This window comes from Apodemus sylvaticus, chromosome 1, assembly GCF_947179515.1.
Source record: "Apodemus sylvaticus chromosome 1, mApoSyl1.1, whole genome shotgun sequence".
In the NCBI taxonomy this organism is placed as follows: domain Eukaryota; kingdom Metazoa; phylum Chordata; class Mammalia; order Rodentia; family Muridae; genus Apodemus; species Apodemus sylvaticus.
Window position 1 is genome coordinate 60086692 of NC_067472.1, and position 23337 is coordinate 60110028.

The 23337-nt window shown below is 49.6% G+C and overlaps 1 protein-coding gene across 1 annotated transcript; it reads right to left on the reverse strand.

Annotated features, from left to right (window-relative positions):
- Positions 1–14139: 14139 nt before the first annotated feature.
- On the reverse strand, positions 14140–17713 carry Fgf19 (fibroblast growth factor 19). The gene is made up of 3 exons (XM_052194422.1): positions 17461–17713; positions 17168–17271; positions 14140–14439 (listed from the first exon to the last, which is right to left on the reverse strand). The coding sequence occupies exons 1-3, from the start codon at positions 17711–17713 to the stop codon at positions 14140–14142; spliced, it is 657 nt and encodes a 218-aa protein (XP_052050382.1).
- Between the last annotated feature and the right edge of the window lie 5624 nt (positions 17714–23337).

Consider the following 23337-nt stretch of genomic DNA (forward strand, 5'->3'; position numbering starts at 1 on the left):
TGTCCAAGAGCTCCAATCCCACAAAGCAGAAATTGAAGTTAGTTTTCTCATCATTTCCATCAGAGATGCCTTCCAAAGTATAGTTTTAAAGAGTATTCCAAAGTACGGTAAGTTCCTTAGACAACAATTGCTAACAAGTTAATCAGCTTCTGTATGAAAGAGTCAGAGATACTTCATTATAATTTATTAGAGGGCTAATAATTGAAAACACACACACACAACTCCATAACTCCATGGGATCTACCTCCAGTTCTGAATTTCATCTATACAAATGAATCCTTAACTATAACATGATGCTTTTTGAAAATGAGAACTACTGTGCCAGAAGAGAAATTTGAGTCTCGTGCTGAGCATGGCGGCGTGTTGACTAGAGAAGAGAGAAGCCTGGGGACAGACTAGAAAGGAAAAAAAATCTCCTAGGAGTAAAATTCACATGATAAACAGAATCACAAACTCAGGGGAGGATAGAGCAGTAAGCACTCCCCGTGATGGGAAAGTATTGGTTTGTCAGGAAAATAAAAGTCCAGTGAATTCCCCACACTGCTCACACTGCTCATCAGAATGGTTCACACCAAGTAAAGAGTTAACCAAAAACAAAGAAAAGGAGGCCAGGTGTGGTGGCAAAGGCCTTCCTTTAATACCAGCACTTGGGAAGCAGAGGCAGGTGGATCTCTGAGAGTTCAAGGCCAACCTAGTCTACAAATTGAGTTCTAGAACAGCCAGAACTAGACAGAGAAACCCTGTCTTCAAAACCAAAACCAAAACCAAAACCAAACAAAAAACAAAACAACCCCCCCCCAAAAAAAAACCCCAGCAACAACAAAAAATCCCTAGTTGAAGCATTCTTCAGTAGAAGAGGCACTTTTCACTGGGCAGAGGTGGTGCACACCTTTAATCCCAGCACTTGAGAGGCAGAGGCAGGCGGATTTCTGAGTTCAAGGCCAGGCTGGACCACAGAGAAGAGAACCACCATGAATTTGAGGCCAACCTGGGCTACAGAGTGCATTCCAGACTGGTCTGAGCTAAAGGCTGAGACCATATCTCAAAACATAAAATAAAATTGTTTAGAAAAAGGGAAATGGATGAATAAATTCATCCGAACAGGAGAAAAATAGCAAACTAATGGGCCTATTGTATGTCATTAAACTGAGCAACAGGTGTCTGGCCTTTAAAGTGGGTGGAGTCCCACAAGGGACAGAAGGGAGACAGAAAGAGCAGCCGGAAGCAGCATCTGCCTTCCGAGATGTTTAAAAACGCCCCTTGCCCTCTGTTTTGGTGGAATTAAAGGGAACTTTCATTGTTCACCAATGTATCAATTCGAGCTGACTTTTGGTCAGATGGTTCAAAAGGATAAGAAGGTCATTTGAAAGTCTGTTCCCTTTGACCTGGTTGTTTAATTTTGTTTGATTTTTGTCTGAAGGAAACAGTCAGAGACCCGTGGAGACTTTATATCCTATAATGAGCACTGTGGTGAGAACTGGAAAACCTAGCTGCATCTGGTGACGCCGTGGAGAGCAATGCTGCCAGGCCCTGGGAGACTCACTTTAGTTCACACAAGATACAAATGTTAGCCGTGGCCAGGTGAGGAGTCCGGAATCCCTGTGACCTTCGGACTTCCTCCCCGTGTGTCCTTGTCCATATTCAGACAATACGCGTCAGTCACTTCTGGATGTTAAAACCCCCAGGGACGTGTAATTGTAAAGGAAAAATGAGGTCCATCCTGTGCTATTCCTTTTACATTTTTGTACTTTTACTTTTTACAGTTTTACATTTTTTCATGACTAAATAAAGTCACAAAATCCTTATAATACAGAGAACGGGAAAAACAGGCGAGCAGAGTAATATATCTCTCCAGCCCCCTGATCACTGCCTTTTTTTTTTTTTTGTTAATATTGTTACATTTCCTCCCTGTTTTTTCCTCATAAATTTATATCCCCCTCCCAAACTATACCCAATTTTATGCTTTCAACATGCCCCTGGGGCAATTCACTTTTTATTGTGTGTTTAACATACAATTCTGAGGATAAACATTATTAGCTGAAATAAAACAAAACGTAGCTTTTGCAATAAGAAAATAGTTATTGTAGTGGAGGAAGAAAGGAGGACCACTTACAGATAAAGCCTGTGTGTACAATATAACTTGTATGTGTGTGTGTGTGTGTGTGTGTGTAGGGGGATTCAAGACAGGGTTTCTATGTGTAGCCCTGGCTGTCCTGGAACGTGATCTGTAGACCAGACTGGCCTCAAACTCACAGAGATCTGCCTTCCTCTGCCTCCTAAATGTAGGGATCAAAGGTGTGTGTCATCACCATTCCTGGGCAGCATAACTTTGTGTGTATGTGTGTGTGTGTGCACATGCAAAGTGTGGGAAAATATCACAAAAATCCAAACTATTGATTCTGTTTCTCTCCCCCTGCCCGGCTTGATTTCCATCTTAAATATGTTTTGAATCCAGCTTGCCTCAACATCCGGAGCAAAGAGACCCTTTATACAGCCTTGAATCTTCAGTGTCATGTTTGTAGATTGCTTCATTCTCAATAAGGTCCAGACTTTAAAACTGGTACCTTAAAAGCAGGAGGGGGGGCCTGGGGGCGTGGCTCAGTGGCAGGGCACTTGCCTGGCATCCCTGAGGCCCTGGGTTCAATGCCCAGCCCACTCAAAGGTGCTTCCAAAGAGTCAAAATTAGTACTTTTTAAAGGTACACACATATTATTGATCTCTAAATTCTTACCTAATTTTCAAACTTGAGGATGTTCATTTTAGCAACTGAACATATTAAAATTGGATGGGAAAAATCTGAAACACTTGCTGATGTCAGATTTTGGAGGGACTCATGTGACAGCCACTTCTGGGAATCACCAGAGAATCACACCAGAGAATCACAGCGCGAATGATAACACTGGACAGGACACGTGGCATGAGAATAACTGGGGACAGTCAACGGCAGACCTCCTAAGCATGTCCTCAGGTGTCTGGAGAGCTGTGTGTGTTCTATTTAGGCCAGCGGTTTCCAGACACTTCCATTGGACTGAGGCTATGGCTCAGTGGCAGGGTATTTGCCTGGCATCCATGAGGCTCCCGGTTCAATCCCCACTATTACTAGAATGAAATATTAATATTCCATTTTTGACCAAGTATATAAAAAGGGATGGCACATCAGCTTCCAGAAATCCACATTAAGACTAAGCACTTTTAAAACTGTCCGTCCCTATATTTTTTTCAGATGCAGAGAAAAGTGAAGTCAGCCCAAGTCAAAAGCAAATTCCCCCAAGTTCAATATTGAAATGTGCTCACTACAGTCAATGATAATTATTATTGTCTTGCTTGTTTGTTTGTTTTGTTTGAGGCAAGGTCTTTGTAGCCTGGACTGGCCTCAAGTTCAGGACAATTCTCCTACCCCAGATTCTGGAGTTCTGAGGTTGTAGGTATAAGTAATCACCGCCTGACTCAGCAGTTGATTTCTTTTTTCAGTGTTATATCTGCACAAAAATAGTGGGTAAGTGGCAAGTCAACCCTGGCCATGAGGACTGCCCTACAGTGAGGGCCTGGAGCCATGCATTGTGTGAGAAAGGGGACTAGCAAGCTAAAAGGAAGGTGGGTCGTTTGCTCTGATTTTGGTTCAAGAAGAGACCCTAGAAGTATAAACGGGTTTTGAGAGCAGCTTTAAGGGGCAGGACTCCCGGGATCACATGGTAGCACTGGTCGATGGGATGCTTGTCCTTAATGTATGTTCTGGGTCTCGACACTCGAAAATGAGCACTTTACCTTCATACTCAGTGGAGGAAAAAGCAAAACAAAAACAAATTCTTAACAAGAAGCCATTAACTAACCATTCACTTCAAAGGGCTGCTTCCCAGGGTAGTGAGTACACGATTGGGAAGAAGAGGTAACTGGGAGGGGAACCAAGGATCTCGAGCCACCTGGGCTTTCTCCATAAGCCCCCTTCCCAAAGGAAGTCCCGGAAGCCTGTCAGAAAGTACCATTTTCTACATGCCTGCTAGGGAACCCCTTACAAGCCACAGCACACCGGTGAAGGGCATAGAAGGGTGTATTGTTGAACACCTTCTGGGCTGAAGAAGAGTCCTGGCTAGCAGGGGTATCTCTGCCTCGAGTAGCCCCAAGACGGCAAACAGCAGAGTGCCACTGGGCAGAGTGGTGCTGGCTAAGATTGAGGGTGTCAACTGTGCTCTGCCAAACTGGGGCTGGGCTCTGGACACTCCAAACAGGGAAAAGAAGTTGAGCCTTCCCCAGGAGTAACCTCTGTGAGCCTAGACTGTTCTCGGGGAGGTCTGCTCTGCTTACATAGAAGCAGAGGGACTTCAGGAGCCCGGACCTGCTGTGCATCCAGGAGACATCACGACTTGGTTCTGTGACAGAATACCTGACAGAAAGAAGGTAGGAAGGGTTAGTTTGGCTCCTGCTTTAGAAGGGTGCGATCTATCATGGTGGGTAAAGCCTGAGGCAGAAGTCTACAGTAGTTTCTCACATCTTGTGGGGATCAGGAAACAGAAAGCTGGACCCAGAATTCATATCCTTCAAGGCCTGCCTCTAGACTCCTCATCCCTAAGGTCACACTTCGTAAGACAGCCCTACCGAATAGGGAAGTATTCCAACACAGCTTGTGGGGTGCACCTCACCGTGAGTCACGCTGGGATGAAGGTTCTGAAGTAATACACCCACCCAGTGGGATGCCAGTGTGGACCCCAGGTTCTACTTCCTCACCAGGGACAAGGGTGCCACCGTGAGGCAAGCTGCAGAACAGAGCTGAAGAGAGTGGGAACAGAGAGCATCTGCTCACAGCCTACTGGCCAGAGATGATCACATGCCCCACCCCCAAACAGCAAGGCAGCTTGGGAAATGGAGTTCGGGATAGTGAGTCTAGTGGGCATTCTGCTCTGTGAGTTCTTACTGTAGTTCTTCCCTTAAACCTTGGCAGTGCGTGGCTTCTTAAGTTTAAGAAGGCGAGAGCCGCCTGTGTGGCAAATCCTGTGATCCCAGCACTTGGCAGGTGCAAACAAGAGGGCCAGGAGCTAGTGGCCATCCTTGGATACCTGCTGGTTAAGGATAGCCTGGACTATGTGAGACTTGTCTCAGAAGAACAAAAGACGGGAGGGAGGAAGAAGGGTGAGAACTGCTTAGCTGTTGTGATAAGAGGGGTGTCTTAGCCCAATTAAACAAAACACCAGGGATCTGTCTACCAGATTTCTCCAAAGTTGCCACTTTGACCGAGTGCAGAAGGCATGATTGAACATTGACAGCACCACGGAGCTGAGAACCCTGACTCTCCGCCTTCCTAATGCGGTGGCCCTGTAAGACAGTTTCTGTGTTGTGGTGGCCCAAACCATAACATTATTTTCGTTGTTACTTCGTAGGTGTAATTTTGCTACTGTTATGGATCTTAATGTAAGTATCTGTGCTTTCTGATGGTCCTGTGAAAGCGTAGTTCGACTTTCCAAAGAGGTCGCAACCCAAGTGTTGAGAACTACTAAATTCCCAAGTGCCCTTCCTTGTGCTTCTCCTTCCCACCTCTAGAGGGAAGGCTAGCCCAGGCGCCCGCCTTTGAGTTTCTTTTGTATTGCTGACTGGGCACTTGGTGTGCATAAAATAACATCTGTATTTAACCCTGGTTTATCTCTGGTTGTACAAATAAGTACTCTAAATAGTAAAGAAATTTTAATTTGGGTTTTTGTTTTCTTGGGGGTGTAATATTTTGTTTGTCAGGTGGGGTTCTTTTTCCTTCTTTGTTTATTTTAATTCTTTTTAAGTTTCTTTATGGGGGTGGGGTGGGGTCATTCCATGGCATGTATGCAGAAGTCAGGGAACGACTTGCAGGATTGTGGTCACACACTCCACCACGCGAGGATCACGAATCCAACTCACGACATCCGGGTTGGTGGCCAGTGTCTTAACTTTGCTGTGCTGTCTCCTCCAAGACCCGTTTTTGCTTACTTTTTGAGTCAGGGCTTTATGTAACCCAAACTCACGATGTAGCCAAGGCTGGCCTTGAACTCTTAATGATCCCAAGATCCTGAGTGCTGTGGTGACAGGTGAGCCACCATCCCAGCAAACTCTTGATGCATAGCACCTTAGGGTTGTGGAAGGGACTGAACACTCTTTAGCTGTTGTGGGCTCTGGTTATATAGTAGAGCCTTCCGAGAACCTCTTGTTTCCTAGGCATTGTCTGCAGCTTTAGGCGAGTAGAAGCAGTAGCCACCCGCAGATCAAACTGCACTAAGGGCCCAGCGTGTCATGCACCCATTGGACCTGCATCGCGACACCTTACAGCTTGCAGGTTCTGAGCCCACGCCCGTTCCGCAGGGGACATTTCTGGACGAGCCGGCAGATCCTGCACACCAGATTCGCGCAGCGAGTTCCGTGAACGACCACTAGGAGGCGCGCTTGCGCTTCGAAGCTCCGCGGCGCTGCCCATCGGGGTTTCCCCGCAAAAATCTTCAGCCTCATTTCTTTCTTTCTGCCGCTAGCCACGACTCTAAGTGCTTTACTCTTAGAACTAGAGGACTTGGCCGGTGTCACTTAGGACCCACCCTGAGATTCCTGGGCCGCCACAGCTAGACACTCAGCCAACAGACACGCTGGGTGGGGTTCCCTCAGCTCAGGGTATGTCAGTATCCCCAAGATGTCTAGACTGGCCCGTGCTGTGCTGGTCACTGCAGGCTGTGCTGCCCCCTTCCTCACCCTGCCTAATATGTGACACCAGACCACAGGAGGCACACAAACCCCTGGGCCTCTCTGGTCCTCCACCTTCCTGAACCGGGTACATAAGAGGTCAGATCTTTTTAATGTCCGCTAGCACTGTCAGAACAAAATCTTATGAAGGGGTAAGAGGTGGCAGTGTCAGCCCCTGAAGTCAAGGTGGGCAGGCCTGGCTCTTGAAGCCTGTGTCCTCGCGGACCTACCCAGAAAACCCTGGGTCATCGTAGTTACTACCCCTTTAACTTTTTGTTTTTTCATTTTCTGAGTCAGGGTTTCACTATCAGGATAGTCCTAGCTATCCTAGTAGTATCACTGAGTAGACCAGACAGGCCTCAAAGTCACAGACATCCTCCTGCCTCTTCATCTGCATCCCTGGTACTAGAATTAAAGCCATGTGCCACCACACCAGGATTTTTTTTTTTTTTTTTTTAGGCAGTCTCTATATAGATCAGGCTAATTTCAAACTTATTACCACCTCCCTCTGCCTTCTGAGTACTGTCATTGAGGGAATTTTTATATTTAAGTGTGTATGTGTGTGGGTATGTGTGTGTGTGTGTGTGTGTGTGTGTTCGCGCACATGTGTGTACACATGGATGTGGAGACCTGAGGCTGGTGCTGGGAACCTCCAACAGTTTCCACTTAATTCTTTGAGGCGGTGTCTCACTTAAACCCAGAGCTCACCTATATGCACGGCCTCCCTACCTGGCTTGCTCTGGGGAGCCTCTGTCTCTGTCTTCAGAGGCTGGAGTTGCCATACTTACCCATGACAGAGGAACTGAGGCCAGTCTTCATGACTCAGACAAATGCTTTAACCCCTAAAAAAGGCCGGCATCAGCCATCTCCCCAGCCCTCGCCTTTTTCTCCAGGTCAAGTGAATTCTATTTCCGGTTTCCTCCTGCTCCTTTAGGATCTCTTCCTCTCCTCTTATGACCTCCTGTCTATGACACTCTGACATATACATGCATATAAATACATAAATATTTTTTCTTATTTAAAAAAGTGTAATTATGTGTGTGACTGTTTTGCCTGTGTGTGTGTGTGTGTGTGTGTGTGTGTGTGTGTGTGTGTGTGTGCACCACATGCATGCAGTGCCTGGGGAGGCCAGAAGGGGGTGTCAGATCCACCTAGAACTGGAGTTACAGTTACCAGTCACCAGGCAGGTGCTGGGAACCAACCCCACCCCCCAACCCCCCCAGACCCCCCCAACCCCCACCCCCGCTCAAGAGCAACCAGTGACCTTAAGCGCTGAGCAGTCTCTCCGCCCTCCACACACACGGATTCAAATCTGGATTTTGTGTATGAAAGAGAATACATAATGTTTGCCTTTCTGAGTCTGGTTTCGTTTTTTATAGTCTATTTTGTGCACATACACATATGTGGAAGTCAGAGGCCAACTTTTAGGGGTTAGTTCTCTTTCTACCCTGAGGGATCCAGGGACAGAACTCAGTCATCTGGCTTGGTGGCAAGCCCCTTACTCAGTGAGCCCTCTTGTTGCCCCGAATCTCTTACATGATGATTTCTAGTTTATTCCTTCCCCAGCTCCTTTTTAAAGAGTTTTGGAAGAAAAAAAGATGGTTATAGAAAAAGAATTCTTCTCTCTCTCTCTTTAAAGGTTTCTTTCTTTCTTTTTTAAAATTGTATTTATTTAATGTATGAGTACTCTGCTGCACACATATCTGCCTGTCTGAAGAGGGCATCAGATCCCCGTAGATGGTTGTGAGCTACCATGTGGTTGCTGGGAATTGAACTCATGACCTCTAGAAGAGCAGGCGGTGCTTTTAGCTGCTGAGCTGGCTCACTGGCTTCTTCCACCTCTCTCATCCTGAGGCAACTACTTCCTGTTTCTTTTGTTCATTTTCTTTTTCTTTCATTTTTCTTTCTTTCTTTCTTCCTTCCTTCCTTCCTTCCTTTTCTCCTTCCTTTCTTTAAGATGCTCTGACGGAACCCGGAGCCTTTCGCTCGCTCGGCCGTGGCCCACCTGTGCGCCCCATCCCTGACTGCTCTGTATCTTGTGCCTTCTTTTGGCAATGCCCTTTGCACTGGGTGGCGGCTATGGCACACATGTTTGTGTTCATTCTTTCATGGACAGCTGATCTGACCTGATCTTCCTGCTTGCAACACACATAAATAAAAAATATTTATGTATTTATATGCGTGTATATGTCAGTGTGTCATAGACAGGAGGTCATAAGAGGAGAGGAAGAGATCCTAAAGGAGCAGGAGGAAACCGGAAATAGAATTCACATGAGGCTCGTGTAACCGCGACGCTGAGCAGCCATCATGAGGAGCCAGCCTTGAGCCTCTGGGACACCGTGAAGGAGGCCACTCACACTTCCTGGATCAACTGCAAGTCTCACCATGCTGCTCCACATGGAGCGAGAAACCAGGGGTGGGCAGCGGATGCAGGGCGGGCAGCGTTGCAACATCGTCCGGGAGGCAGGCACAAAGAGGGCAAGCCTGGGACAGGAGCCGGAACGCGCAGCTCAGCGATGAGCGCATATAGGCTTGTGAAGCTCTGGGTCCCATCTCCAGCCCAGAGAATAGCATTAAAACCCTACACATCTGCAGACGAGGTGGCACATGTCGATAATCCTAGCATTCAGGAGGCAGAGACAAGAGGATCTCCCTGAGTTCAAGGCCAGCCTGGTCTACACAAGGGAGTTCCAGGAGAGTCAGAGCTGCACAGTGAAGCCCTATCTCCAAAACCACCCCACACCTCACCTCTCTGTCTGCATTGGGTTTTGTTCTGTTTTTGTTTTTTTCAGGTATTTGTAGACAGACTTGTACATGTGGGTACTGAGTGTTTTCTCCCTCAGGCCTTTGACAGAGATGACAATACTATACACTTGCTCACAGCCTACAATACTTACCTTGGTATTGCTGACAGATACAGATATTGCTCTGTTGGGTGGACACTGTAGCTCAGGGGCAAAGCTCTTGCCTATTACTGTGTGTGAGGTCCTGGTGTGAGGGTTGATTCTATAGCACCACCACAAAATTATCTATGTATTAGATTTTTTAAAAATAAATTGCATGTATGTGTGTGTGCCTGTACATGTGTGCAGGTGTTCATGGAGGCCAGAGGTCTCGGGTGCCCTAGAACTGGAGCTCCAGGCTGTTGTGACCTGCTGTGTGGCCAGCGGGAATGGAACCTGGGTCCTGCAAAAGCAACTGATGCTCTTATCTGATGAGCCCTCCCTGCAGCCCTGAGATTTTTGTTTTTTCTGTTTAGACATAAAACATTACCTCCTCACCAAACTAACAGCAGCATACGGAGTGCAGCATACGACATCATACAGTATCCAGCATGTGACAATAGAACTCACTCTCTACAGAGCACATTTCCTGCAGCTGGGTAGACACTTCTAGCTATCGTTCCAGTGCTTTGGTTGAAGCAGAAGGTCAGAGAGCTGGACGCCAGCCTGAAGCAGACCCCGTCTGACGAGATCCCCAGCCGTTGGCCAAGGCCCTGGCTCTCATCGCTAGCATCAACTTTAACCCGTCCACGAACTGGAGACATGATGTAGTGATTAAGGACATGCTGCTCTTGCAGGGGACCCAGGTTCAACCATCTGTGACTCTGGGGATCTGATGCCCACTTCCCACTTCCAAGGGCACCGTGTATATATCCTCTGTTGCGGGCAAAACACCCATATACATAAAAGTAAATGAATCAGTTTTTGGGGGGAAAGGAGTCTAAATCTGGACACAATGCCTCAGATAATCCCATCTTGGGAGAATGAGGCAGCATTGCAGCCAGTTCTCTGCTACACAGCAGGTTCCAGATCAGCTTGGGTTACAGAGTGAGACCATAAGTCACTTTCCATCCCACTCCCTCAAAAAAGACTTTAAAACTATTTTTTTTTACTGCTGTTTTATCAAGGTGGACACCAAACACAGCCCACGTGTCCCTATCTGCAGAGCCTGTCCTGTGGTTCACACTGTCTTCAGTGGGAGCACTGTGGGAGGGCTGGGGCAGAAAGCAAGAGTAAAGTAGGGAGGACTCTGGGAGGGAGGGAAGGAATGATACAAAATTACCTGCTGGCACATAGGAAACTGAGGCAGAAGACCCTGTCTCAGAAAACAATAAACACGAAATCACAAGTATGAGCATACACAGCAGGAATCCTTGCCCTGCAGTGATGTAATCCCTTAAAGCAAAAGCAGATGAGGAGCCAGGCGGTGGTGGCGCACGCCTGTAATCCTAGCACTTGGGAGGCAGAGGCAGGTGGATTTCTGAGTTCGAGGCCAGCCTGGTCTACAGAGTGAGTTCCAGGACAGCCAGGGCTACACAGAGAAACCCTGTCTCAAAAAAACCAAAAAAAAAAAAACCAAAAAAAAAAAAAAGCAGATGAGGAAAACCTCTGTGAAGAACAGGCCATAAAAGAGCATCAAGTGTCCGGAGTGGCAGAGCGAGCACATCTTTAACCCCAGCACTTGGGTGACAGAGGCAGGCAAATCTCTGTGATTTTGACGCCAGCCTGGTCTACAGAGCAAGTTCCAGGACAGCCTGGACAGTCTACACACAGAAATCCTGTCTCAAAAAAGCAAAACAAAAAACAAAATAGCACAAAAAAGACACAGCATGTGATGTGATTACTTACAACCTGGCAGAGCCCCGCCCCCAGCAACATCCCTTTCAACGTGGTCTTTGCTGTGGGGGAGGGGAGTCCGGGAATGAGAAAAGGTATACCTTCAGTTTTCCCTACTATCTGTTTACAGTGCAGATCCCTTCCGGGCCTCTCACCTCCTCCACACCTGGGTTCTGCCATGCCTGCCCGAGGCAGCACCAACAGAGCCTGCTGGTGTGACTTGCCAGCCCCGGCTCAGAAGTCCTCCCAGGCTTTGGTCCCGCTGATTACAAGTTCCGGTGCCCATCTAAAACCCCTCTTCCTGGGTTTCCACTAATTTGCTATATTAATCAGCAGACTGGTGTTTGTTTTGTCTTGTTCTGGTTTTGAGGCAGGGTCTCTGGCTGTTCTGGAACTCATTATGTAGAGCAGGCTGGACTCAAACTCAGAGATCTGCCGGAACCTGCCCCCCAAGGGCTGGGATTAGACCGGGCTCTGACTGTGAAGGGCACTGGAGGGCAGAGGCCGGCAGTCAGGGTGTGTGGAGAAGGCTCTGTTTCCCAGACCTCGTGTGTGCCACCTGAGCTGCTCGTTCAGAGGCTCCCAGGAGCTAATGGAAACGTTGTGGAATAGGTATGGTGGGTCAGATAGCCAGCTTTGGCATTTTAGGCCAGTCCAACGTCAGTTCTTCCGGCCTCCCTGAAGTCAGGGAAGGTGGCGCTCACCCAGAGTAGAGGATTCCAGCTCAGCAAGACCATTAGCATACCAAAAGACGCGTCTTCTCTGAGACTCCCAGGACTTCAGGAGCTGTCTGGCAGGAAATGGGGACCAGGACAAAATACAAACCTCAGCAGTGTCACAGGACAGGTCCATTTCCATCTCTGGCTCCAATTCCCGGGGCCACTCCGCCTCTCCCCACCCCCACCCTCTTTCTCCTTTTCTGGTCCTTGGAAGCTTTTTCCAGAGTCAGTTCCTAATTCAAAAGAGGTAAAAGGCTAAAGTCTGAGCTCTGTTTCCCGTGGGGAAGACACTCCCCTCTGCTCCTCTCACAAAGCAAAGACCCTCCGTTGTCCCCTCAGAGCCACCCTGCTCCTGCCCCTCCTCAATCAGAAGACTCAACAGTCATTGTTCTTGAAGCCACCAGCTGAGGCACATGGCCACATCGACCTGTCCCCGTCACCCACCACTGCTTCCTGGTTCTATCTGACCACAGCACCAGCGTCAATCAGGCTTGCGTTCCCAGCCTGCCTTGCTTCTGGGGTGGGGGTGTGGGTGTGGGGAGGTAGGCAGCAGATAGCTAGCTAGCCCCATGGTAAAGACTTGGTTGCTACATGGCAGAGGAATTTGCCAAAAAGTTTAAGCAAGCTTTGACTTCCCCAATGAGGCAGCCTGGACAGACATCAGGACATAGGCATGAAGCTAGGTTCCCTCTGCACTTGATGCTGGACGTAGAGACTGTCTTTAAGTGACACCCGGGCCTGGTGGTGCATGCCACTAATCCCAGCACTAAGGAGTCAAAGGCAGACAGATCTCTGAGTTTGAGGCCAGCTCGGTCTACTTAGGGTTCGAAGACAGCCAGAGCTGTATAATAGAGAAGTCTTGTCCTAGAAAGACCCAGAGAAGGGTGTGTGTGGTGGGTGGGCTTTCTGACTTAAGTGACTGTCTCTACTTGGCCTCATCTGGAGGTTGGATATGAGAGGTCCTAGCAGCTAGAAAGGAAGGCACCCATTGTCAACGAAGGCACCAGGCCCCCTTTAAGCCCCTGACATCCGTGCGGCCCCCTCCTGTGCCTGCTCTCTGCACCCCACTTGGAGAACAAATAACTTTTGATACAAACCAACTCCTTTTTAATGTAGAAAACAAGTCATGTACATAAATATGATCTGGGGCATAAATAAAGTAAGAAAATAGAAGACGCACACACAATAAATTACTTATAAATATCACACTGCCACGTAAGCGCCGGGAAAGGACTCCACAGCTTCCCTGCTGCCACTGCAGAATTTGGGGCTTCCTAATCTTGTTGCTTGTTTGTAAATGAGAGGGCACAGGTTGACACAGGCAGCAGATGCGTTGGTTCACAATGTTTGGTGAGCAGGGCTAAGAGCCAGGAGCCGGGGACACAACTGGATGGCTCGTAAGCTACCTGTTCTGGGGTTGGAGAGCCCCGGTGAACTCTGGGAAGGGTCTGAGGAGCAGATCCAAGCCCTGGAAATCTGGAGTCACAGGACCAAGACAAGCTCCTGGGGCACAAGTGGCAGCACAGGTATGCACACAGCTAAGGGTCACGTCTATTTACAGGTGAAGGAAGGGAAGTTTCGTAGTCAGCTGCAATTCTTAACCCTAAAACCTTCCTGCGAGGCTCCCAAGGTTTTCTAGGCTGCCTTTTGTTCCAAGTTTGTAACCTCATTAATTCTGGCCAGGAGACACTTGAGGGGGTGAGGGGGCGGGGAGTGGGGCAAACTAAGATCCCATGAGATCCATGTAGGGAACATACACTTCAGAGCCCACTTTCTATGCACGAATTTTGTTACCTGACTTCATATCTTCTGGCTGCCTGGCTAAAACTATCCAAGTCACAGATTTGGCTCAAAACTAAGAATGTTTCAGAGGAGCCAGTTCCCCATCAGTGGAGGCATTCGAACAGAACTGGAGTGACCCAGGCACAAGTCAGCAGCCTCCCAAGGCAGTGAGTGGGGCTCGGATGGCAGCCAGGCAGGTTGTCAACTTAGGTTCATGATCAAGTCTAGCCACTAACACGACAGGATCCACGTGAGACTTAGAATATGTACAGCTTCCTAAGGGGAAGAAGTTCACGGGATGTTGGGGCTTTCTCCAACCTGTTGGAACCCCATCATTTCTGGAAGCTGGGACTCTTCACTAGGTGGTCTACATCTTCCACCATCCGGAACGGATCCATGCTGTCACTCTCCAGGGGCAGAGGGAACATTTTAGACTTCAGCTGGTCCCCGGTTTCAAAGAAGGACCGGTGAAACACAGGGATAAAGTTAGAGGGTTTCTGGTCCTGGAGCTGTTCTCTGGGCTTGGCATTGATGAAGATAATATGGAGGTGGTGCTTCATAGATCTGTACTGGTTGTAGCCCAAACAGTCCATCTCCTCCCTGAAGGTACAGTCTTCCTCCGAGTATCGAATCTTTGGAGAAAGAAACAAGAGGCTGTGCGCATGAGCAAGCACCACAGAGCCCGTCCCCATGGTAACCAGCAGTGTGCTCTTCTACCAACTGCCTTTAAGCACACAGAAATTCAGGCATGGCTGCGCTCGAAATCCAGAACTCAAGACCAGCCTGGGCTCCATGAGGTTGTCTGTTAGCTCATCCCAGAAGTATCCAGCAACTTTCTCTTGAGACAGATTCTTACCATATGTAGCCCAGGCTGGCCTAGAACTCAAAGATCCACCTGCCTCTGTCACCCAAGTGCAGGGATTAAAGACATCTATAACCATGTCAGGCCTGGATTTTCATTTTGAAACAGATACCTCCCAGACCATGCTGACTTTGAACTCCTGATCCTCCTGCCTCCACCTCCCAAGTGCTGGGATGACAGATGAGTCCCGCTGAGCTGGGGTTATGCAGTGCTCAGTTGAACCCAAGGCTTTGAGCACACTAGACAAACCACTCCACCAACTTAGTTCCCCAGCCCAGTCGTGTTTTCTGAGACAGGGTCTCACTCTGTGGCCTTTACCTCTCAGCAATTCTCCTGCCTCCACTTCCAGAAGGTTGGATTGTGCCAATTATCCACCCCAACCTTAGGCTGAGCACTATGCATGCAGAATCTGGCATCGTGCAAGTCTTCCAGGCTTTTAACTAGTGATGTTAAAATCTGACCATTTGGCTTTCCAAGACTCTGCCCCAGTCAGATTACATTTTCTGGGTAGTAACTGCAGCCTTGCGTGGGACTGGGGATAAAAGAGATCCTTCCTGTCCTGACCTTTCTAATGCTGAGGTGGTTGAGTCTCCTACCCTTGTGAGAAAAGAAGCCCCCTCACAAGCAGCTGGCCAGGATCTGCCCGATAATCCACAGCTCCCTGCAGATAAACCAAACCCATACTCTATGGGTGGCCGGAAATGAGTGCTGTAGGAAGCTGTCCCTGATCCTGATGCCCAGTGCCAGAATATTCCTAGTCCCAGGCTTGAGGTACCAGTGGCAGTCTGGGCCCAGACTGGGGCCACATCCCCTTGGGGAGCCTACATGGCTCAATAAACACAGGCTGTGCATACAGAGGTCACTGAACTGCAGGTGGAAGACTTTGGGCAGATAAGGCTCTGATAACAGGCTAATTCCTGCCCTGGCTGAAGGCACTAGGACAGAGCCACCAGGCAATTGGGGCCATGTTCCCTGAAAAATGTGAACTGTTGATAAACACAGTTTACATGAATTCTCTTGGAGTATTCATATGGACAACTGGTCACCCCTTTTTTTCATATAGCAACAATGGATTATGGGGTTTCTATTTTTAAAAAGGAGAGTTGTGATGACTTATGCCCACCAGATCCAGGGCGGCACTGGAAATGGGCGGGGGCATAGCTCCCATGGGCTTTCCTACACTATTTACATTAGTGCAGAATGGGGATCAGACCCCTGCCCAATACCTTCGTCACAAATAAAGACTTCAGGAAGACACCAGCAGGAGGTTTGCTCGGGCCAGGGCCCGGCTGGGGTCTGTTGGCTTTCAGCCGGGCTGCGGACCCCCCTTGGTAAACAGGCTCCTAGGCAGCCCTTCCTTTCTCTACAGAACCCTTTCTTTCTTTCTCTCTTTCTTTCTTTCTTTCTTTCTTTCTTTCTTTCTTTCTTTCTTTCTTTCTTTCTTTCTTTCTTTCTTTCTTTCTTTCTTCCTTCCTTCCTTTCTTTCTTCCCCCCGCCTCTCTCTCTCTCTCTCTCTCTCTCTCTCTCTCTCTCTCTCTCTCTCTCTCTCTCTCTTTTCTGAACGTTTCAGGTGGATAAATCGACATAAGAGCCACAAACAATGTTGAGATTCTTAAAGAAACAAAACAACGAACACGTTGAGTCCGGTAAGCCATCCTTTCCCACGAGGAGAACTTCTTTCTACCCCAGCTTCTCCCAGAAGCCCGGGGCTAGATGGGAGGCGTCAGCCGAGGGACCTCACACAGCCTCCACAGGGACTGCCTGAGGTAGGGGCTGAAGGCTTCTCGGAACTCTATTCCTACAGAGCACTAGCCTACATACTCCCGATTCCAGGGGTTGCAGCGAACCTAGCTAGCGCTCCTCACCCCGCTCCTCCAGGTTCCAAGCTGGTGAGAATCTTGGGGGTTTTCTAAAGTATCTAATTTTTACACAACACCGTGATGTACCTAGGACATAGAAATTGATTGAAAAGACATTTCCTTCCTTTTTTTTCCTTTTTCCTCTTCTTTTTTCTTTTCTTTTCTTTCTTTCTTTCTTTCTTTCTTTCTTTCTTTCTTTCTTTCTTTCTTTCTTTCTTTCTTTCTTTCTTTCTTTCTTTCTTTCTTTCTTTCTTTCTTTCTTTCTTTCTTTTTTTACTTGAGGGAGAGGGAGGAAATCGAGGACCACACACGTAAAGTCTGGAGATGAAAAGGTGAAAAGGGCAGAGGTGGGTTTTCCTCTTCAGTATCAAAGGAGCCGAAAGCTGAATAGGACTCAGCAGCCAGCCAGGCCTTCGCGAGGCTTAGCAGCGCCGCTGGCCTCCCTGTTCCCCCGCTCCAGCCGGGAACCCTCCATCACTTTATGCAGGGCGGACAAGAGTAACATTAGCCCCACTGTCATTGGTACCTTGCCCTCGACGTTCCTTTTGGACCTGAGCAGGAGGTGAAAAACAAAAACAAAGACAAATAGGGACCCAGCGCGGCCCCGAGCACCCCGCCGCCGCGTGGAGGAACACTCACCAGCCCGTAGATCTTGCCGTCCGCGCTCATGCAGAGGTACCGCACGCTGCTGACGTCCTTGATGGCGATCGTCTTCAGAGCGACCGCGCGGAACTCCAACAAATCTGCGAGCAAGAGAAGGAAGAAGTTACCAGGACCCAGCAACACGTGGGTGCGGTGGGGCCGCACCGCATCGCCCTTCCTCACCTCCAGTCTGGAAGTCAGGGGTTGGAGGATGTTAAGGCCCCGGTGACACACACCCACGTGCTCCTGGGTCCTAAGGGACCCGAGGGGACGCGCTGGATGGTACTCACTTCGTTCGCTCTGGTCCTCCTCGCAGTCCACTGAGCCGTCGCTCCGGATGCGTAGGAAGCAGTTGGAGACGTAGGGACCAGCGGAGTACAGGTATTGCAGGCGGGTAACCTTGCCCCAGCCGTAGAGATAGAGCGGATCTTCATCTGACACAGACTGCGATTGCTGGACTAGGGGACGCCCAGACACGACCAGCCACAGAGTGGCCAGGACCAAGGCTCGGGCCACCATACTCCCGTTCCACTTTCTCGCCATGGTACCTCGGGGTCGTGAAGGCGGTTACAAAGGTGGCGCGGAGACTGCGATGCGTCGGGGACTCGAGTTGCAGGCGCAGGGCAGGCACAGCCCACAAAACAACAGGGCGCTTGGGGCGCGGGGCGCGCAGCGCTGCTCCTCCGACGGCGGGGCGGCTCCGGGCACACGGCCTTATATACGTTTCGTCTCGGCCTGCGGGTGGGTGAATCCTGCGTCCCAACATTTCTTCTTCTAATTGCATCAAGTCTCCGCCCCCCGCACACACCCATTCAGCCCCAGCCCAGTGACCCCGCCCAGGAGGCTAGATCTGGCAGAGGAGGAGCCCCCACTTTTGCGACCGCGGCCAAGGGAGCAAGTGTTCAATGCACAGTATCTTGGTGGTTACTGAATAGGCTATTTTAATTTCTACTATTAATTATTGAGGTCTTCAGGCCCTGAGCTTTCAGAGGGATGCACGTGGGACAGTCACTAGAGACTACAAGGCACACAGAGATCTGCCTCCGCAGCCCCGTTTGAGTCTTGAATCTCTCCTTTAGCATGCTTTCGCGGATCCGACCCTCCCGCATTCTCCCGGCCCCAGACCTAGGCTCCCTATTCATGAATATTGCCATACATAGGGGAGACCTCGTGGGAACATGTCTCGCGCACTAGGTGGCGCTTCAGCCCCAGTTTCGGCCTTCACTGTGCTGCCAGTGGTTGTCTGCCTCGCGGGTGGACTCCACAAGGCGAGCGTCACTGGGGCTGCGACTTTTGAGAAGGGTGGGCTGACCAGCGCGCAGAGGCACCGCAGGCCGCGGGGTCCCCTCTTGGGTCGGTGATCAGGCCCCCCGAGTCTGTGCGCGGGGGACAGCTGCGTACGGTTGAGGAGGGGGCCAGCTAGGAGCAACGGTGGACGCTGCTGGCGGTGGGTCAGGTGGCGGGGAGAATGGGGGCCTCTCCTTGAGCCGCTCTTGCAAAGAAAGGAGGCAGCCTGCAGAGAATTCCCCGGCCCGGAAGAAAGGGTCCTCGCAGGGGGGCTTCGGCTCACCGCTTATCCTTTCTCATTATGCCTCCAATTCCCCAACTCCTGTGTGTGGGGCCCCGGGAGGCTGGTTTGGGTAAAAAGGTACTGGCCTAGCTCCGTGGTGATGGGAGGTCTGTCTGCAGGGGCGGGACAGTAAAGAAATGGCAGATCTGATGAATCTCAATGAGGAACACGCCACTTTCAGACGCCATCAGTGACTGGCATTAATGACGGAGCTCTGGGAGAATGTCACCAGGAAAGCCATTACAAAAAGACATCACCGAAGGCTCTCAGGATCGGGGACCCCCATGCTGTGAGGCTTGTTTTAGAGAACGGTGTCTCCTGTAAAATCTAATTACTTCTCCCTTGTGATTCTCAATCGACAGCGCGGGCTATTAATCTTAATTGTCTTCTCCTGCCGCTTTTGTTTTAATGTCCGTGATAAATGTAGGGTATCGGGGAGGTTGGCAGAGGCTTCACTGAGGAGTCCTCCCCCCCCCCCCCCAGAAATTGGGCTTAAGGGTGTGGCATGCAGGTGGCAGCACCCCATCCCCACTCTGCTCCCTTCTCGTGGACTCCCAGGAGTTGGCGCTGTTGGTAATGGAGTGCTCAGAGAAACGTCTGTAGGGCCCCCATAAGAACATTCTTCTCCAGGGAGGGTAGAAAATGGGACCCTGGAAAGTGACAGGATGCCCCCAAGGACGCACATCGTGGAGAAGTGATGATGGAGCCTTGCATGTGACAAGGCAGGATGGTCTGTCTCAGGGCACAGGGGTGGCAGCGGATCCACAGCCGGCCACTCCCTGGGCACATGATGAACTCTGCCCCAGTTACATCAGTCTGCCTTGGGGCTTGACCTGTCTTATGTGGAAGAATGCGCATGGGAGTCCTCTGTTCTCTGTTCGTGTATGGAACAGCCTGGGCTGTTCACACAGAGAGCGAGAGTCTAACTGGCCTTTTATAGTTACAGCAACGTGGGAGTGAATCCTGAAGGAAACCGAGGCTTACATAGACAGAGCGTGAGGGGGCGCGCCGGGAAGATTCTGATCACCACTCCTAGGTTTTGGGGGTGTCCCCGGGAGAAAGTCGAGGAAAAAAAAAGGGGAAAAGAAAAAGAAGAGATTTTGGCCAGAAGGGGGCGCTGTTACTACTCTCTAGACTCCTGATGAGCGCTGAGGGGTGCCGGCTGCTCTCTGTGACCTCTGAATGCAGATCTAGTCCCCAAGAATCTTTAGAGCTCTGTGTGGTGCTGAGACTGGGTTTCTAAGCTGACACCTCACAGACTGTGGTGTGGGGAGCGGTGGGCAGAACTCCTGTGGCCTCTGCTGTTTTCTCAGGGCCCATACAGGACAGATAGCCAGAAGGGCGTGGCTTAGGGGCTTTTTTTTTTTTTTTTTTTTTTTTTGCTGATTGAAACAAACAAAAACAAAACAAAAGCCCACAAAATTTTTTATTCTTTGAAAGTTCCACATAGTTTTTTAAAAATCGTCTGTCTGTCTGTCTGTCTGTGAGTGAGGGGATGTACTGATGAATGAAGGTGCTCAGAGAAGCGGGCCAGAGGTGTGACGTACCTCTGGAGCTGGGTGTGAGCTGGGGGATATGGGTGCTGGGAGATGGATTAAGGTCCCCTGGGAGAGCAGTAAACTTCTTAACTGGGGAGGGAGAGCTGGCTCAGCAGTTAAGGCTGCTCTTCCAGAGGTCCTGAGTTCAATTCCCAGCAACCATATGGTGGCTGACAACCATCTGTAATGGGATCCGATGTCCTCTTCTGGTGTGTCTGAAGACAGTGACTGTGTACTCACATACATGAAATAAATAAATCTCTTTTAAAATTTTTTTTAAAACTTCTTTTTTTTATTTTTTTATTTTTTTGAAGACAGGGTTTCTCTTTGTAGCCCTGGAACTCACTCTGTAGACCAGGCTGGCCTCAAACTCAGAAATCCACCTGCCTCTGCCTCCCAAGTGCTGAGATTACAGGTGTGCGTCACCAACGCCCAGCACAAATAAACTTAACTGCTGAGACACCCTTCCCCCTTCCCCCAGAGTCCTCCTCAAAATCTTCCTCTCGACTTCAGGTCCTGATTTTGGCTTTTGGATTTTGTTTTGCTTGGTGGTGGTGGTGGTGGTGGTGGTTATTGTTGTTGTTGTTGTTGTTGTTGTTTTGAAACAGAGTCTCTTTCTATCCCTAACTGTTCTGCTGTTCTGGAAATCACTATGAGACCCTGGCTGGCTCTGATCTCAAGGCAATCCTCCTGCCTCCGCTTATCATGTGCTGGGGTGACAGGCCTGAGTCATCAGTGTCAAACTTAGGAAAAGAGTCAGAAGAGCAGTCCACAGCCAAAGGCAGAAGACAGACCGCTAACGGAGAAGAGGGTAGCTGGAGGACACCAGAATGTTCCATACCATGAGTGTGGGAATAACTTGTTAACACTCAGATGGTGCTCTGAGAGGGTTGGCAAGGTGACTTAGCAAATACAGGTGCTTGCCTGAAGATGGAGTTCACTCTCCAAGGAGTGGAAGGAGAGAACTGAGCCCCACAGGTTTTCTTCTGACCTTGGATATGCACTATGGCGTAGGCACAGGCACATAAGTGACTGTTCCCTTCAAATCAGGACAGAGGGTGGAGTTATGTTTGAATTTTAAAGATGCATTAATTTAGAACCTGCTGTATACGTGTATTTTTTCTTTTTCTTTTCTTTTTCCCCATTGTTGAGACACACTACACAGAATGAACCCAGCAAACCATTTCCCGGGTGTTTAAGGGCTCCCATACTCACCTCCTGGAAGTAGATGTCACCCAGTGTCTCCAGGACTCTTTTTCAGCTTGGAAAATGGAAACTTGTGAGAGGGTATATTTTATTTTAAGTCATACCTACAAAAATCTGTCGGGAGGATCCCCTGGGTGTCTTGGAAGTGACCTTTGACCCAGCTTCGCCCTCTAGAAAATACAAGAGGCCGTTGTTGCTGAGCTTGGCTGGGCCCCCAGAGAATGAAGGCAAGCCCACCACAGGCAAGCCCACCACAGGCAAGCCCGCCACAGGCAAGCCCGCCACAGGCAAGCCCACCACAGGCAAGCCCACCACAGGCAAGCCCGGGCTGAGCTGGGCTGGTGAAGAAACTCACGGCCAGTTATCCCTGGGTTCACCACTAAGGGCTCCCATCCCCAAGGAGATGTGCTCTTCTGAGGGGTTCCATTCACGTTGGCTTCCCACCGAGAGCAGGCCAGGGTGTGAGAGCCAATGCGTGGGTGAGGTTGTACAGGGCGCCATCCCACAGCCATGAGACAGGTCAGGAGAGGAAATGATCCAATAGCTGGATGGCTTTGCCTCCTCTGCTCGGTATCCTGTGCCCCTTTAGGCTGCATTCCTCTGGGTTGTGCTGGCTGTCAGTCCTTTAAATGGAGACTGTGGAGTGCAGTGCTAGCCAGAGCTCGGAGGTTGACCCCTCTGAGGCCCAGTGTCGAGGATGCCAGTAAGCTGGGGCCTGTGAGGCCCTAACTTATGTGGCTCAGTCACCCATAGAACTGGCGCTGGTGATGTTGCTAGGAGCCTAGCAAGGTGGGTGGAATCACTAGGGTAGAAATGCATCCCTGTGGGCAGAGCAATCTCCCCATTTTCAGTGCCTGATTCCCACGCCTTCTGTTTGTTTTAAGAGATCCTTCTGGAAGTTTCCTCATAAGACACTTAGAGTCACAGTCTCTGTTCCTCTTGAACTGGGGCCTGGTGGCTCTACGTGTGTTTATATGATATCCCTAGGGATTCAGTGCTGAAGTTTGACTCATGTTCTTATCCTATCTGATGATCTGAGTAACTATGGCCACAGACATACTTTGCACCATCTGAAGACCCACAAGCCACTGCCTACTCACCAGGGCTCACTCTGAAGACCTTCCTGAAGGGCAGCATGGTGTTTTTCCTATTCCAGAACCCTCCATAGTCTCCAAGCAATGATCAGCCTCTGTGAGAATGGCCACAGCTACTTATGGAAACTGTCTATCTTCCCAAGTGACTGCAGATCCTTATGCTGAGCATGAAGGGACAATTTCCCTCACATTGGCCATGGTAAGCAGCAGGGCTGGGATCTGAACACAGGGCCACTGGCCCCTGTATGGCCCCCTTCCAGAGTGGAGAACCGATGACCGTTGAGCAACAATGGCTTTCATAGATATTGACTCCTCAGTGTACCCAAGGCAGGACGCCAGGGATCAAGACATGAGCAAGAGTCAGATGTGATGGCGCACACCGCTCATTTCAACTCTTTAGAGGTAAGGGCAGGACAGGAGTTCAATGCCTTTCTCAGCTCGATAGACATTTCAAAGCTGGGCAGTGCTAGTGCACGCCTTTAATCCCAGTCCTTTGGAGACAGAAGCAGGCAGATCTCTGTTAGTTCAAGGGCCAGCCTGGTCTACAGAGTGAGTTCTAGGACAGCCAGGGCTATACACACACACACACACACACACAAAACCACTGTCTTGAAAAACAAAACACCTGGGCAGTGGTGGCACGCGCCTTTAATCCTAACACTTGCAGAGGCAGGTGGATTTCTGAGTTCGAGGCCAACCTGGTCTACAGAGTGAGTTCCAGGACAGCCAGGGCTACACAGAGAAACCCTGTCTTGAAAA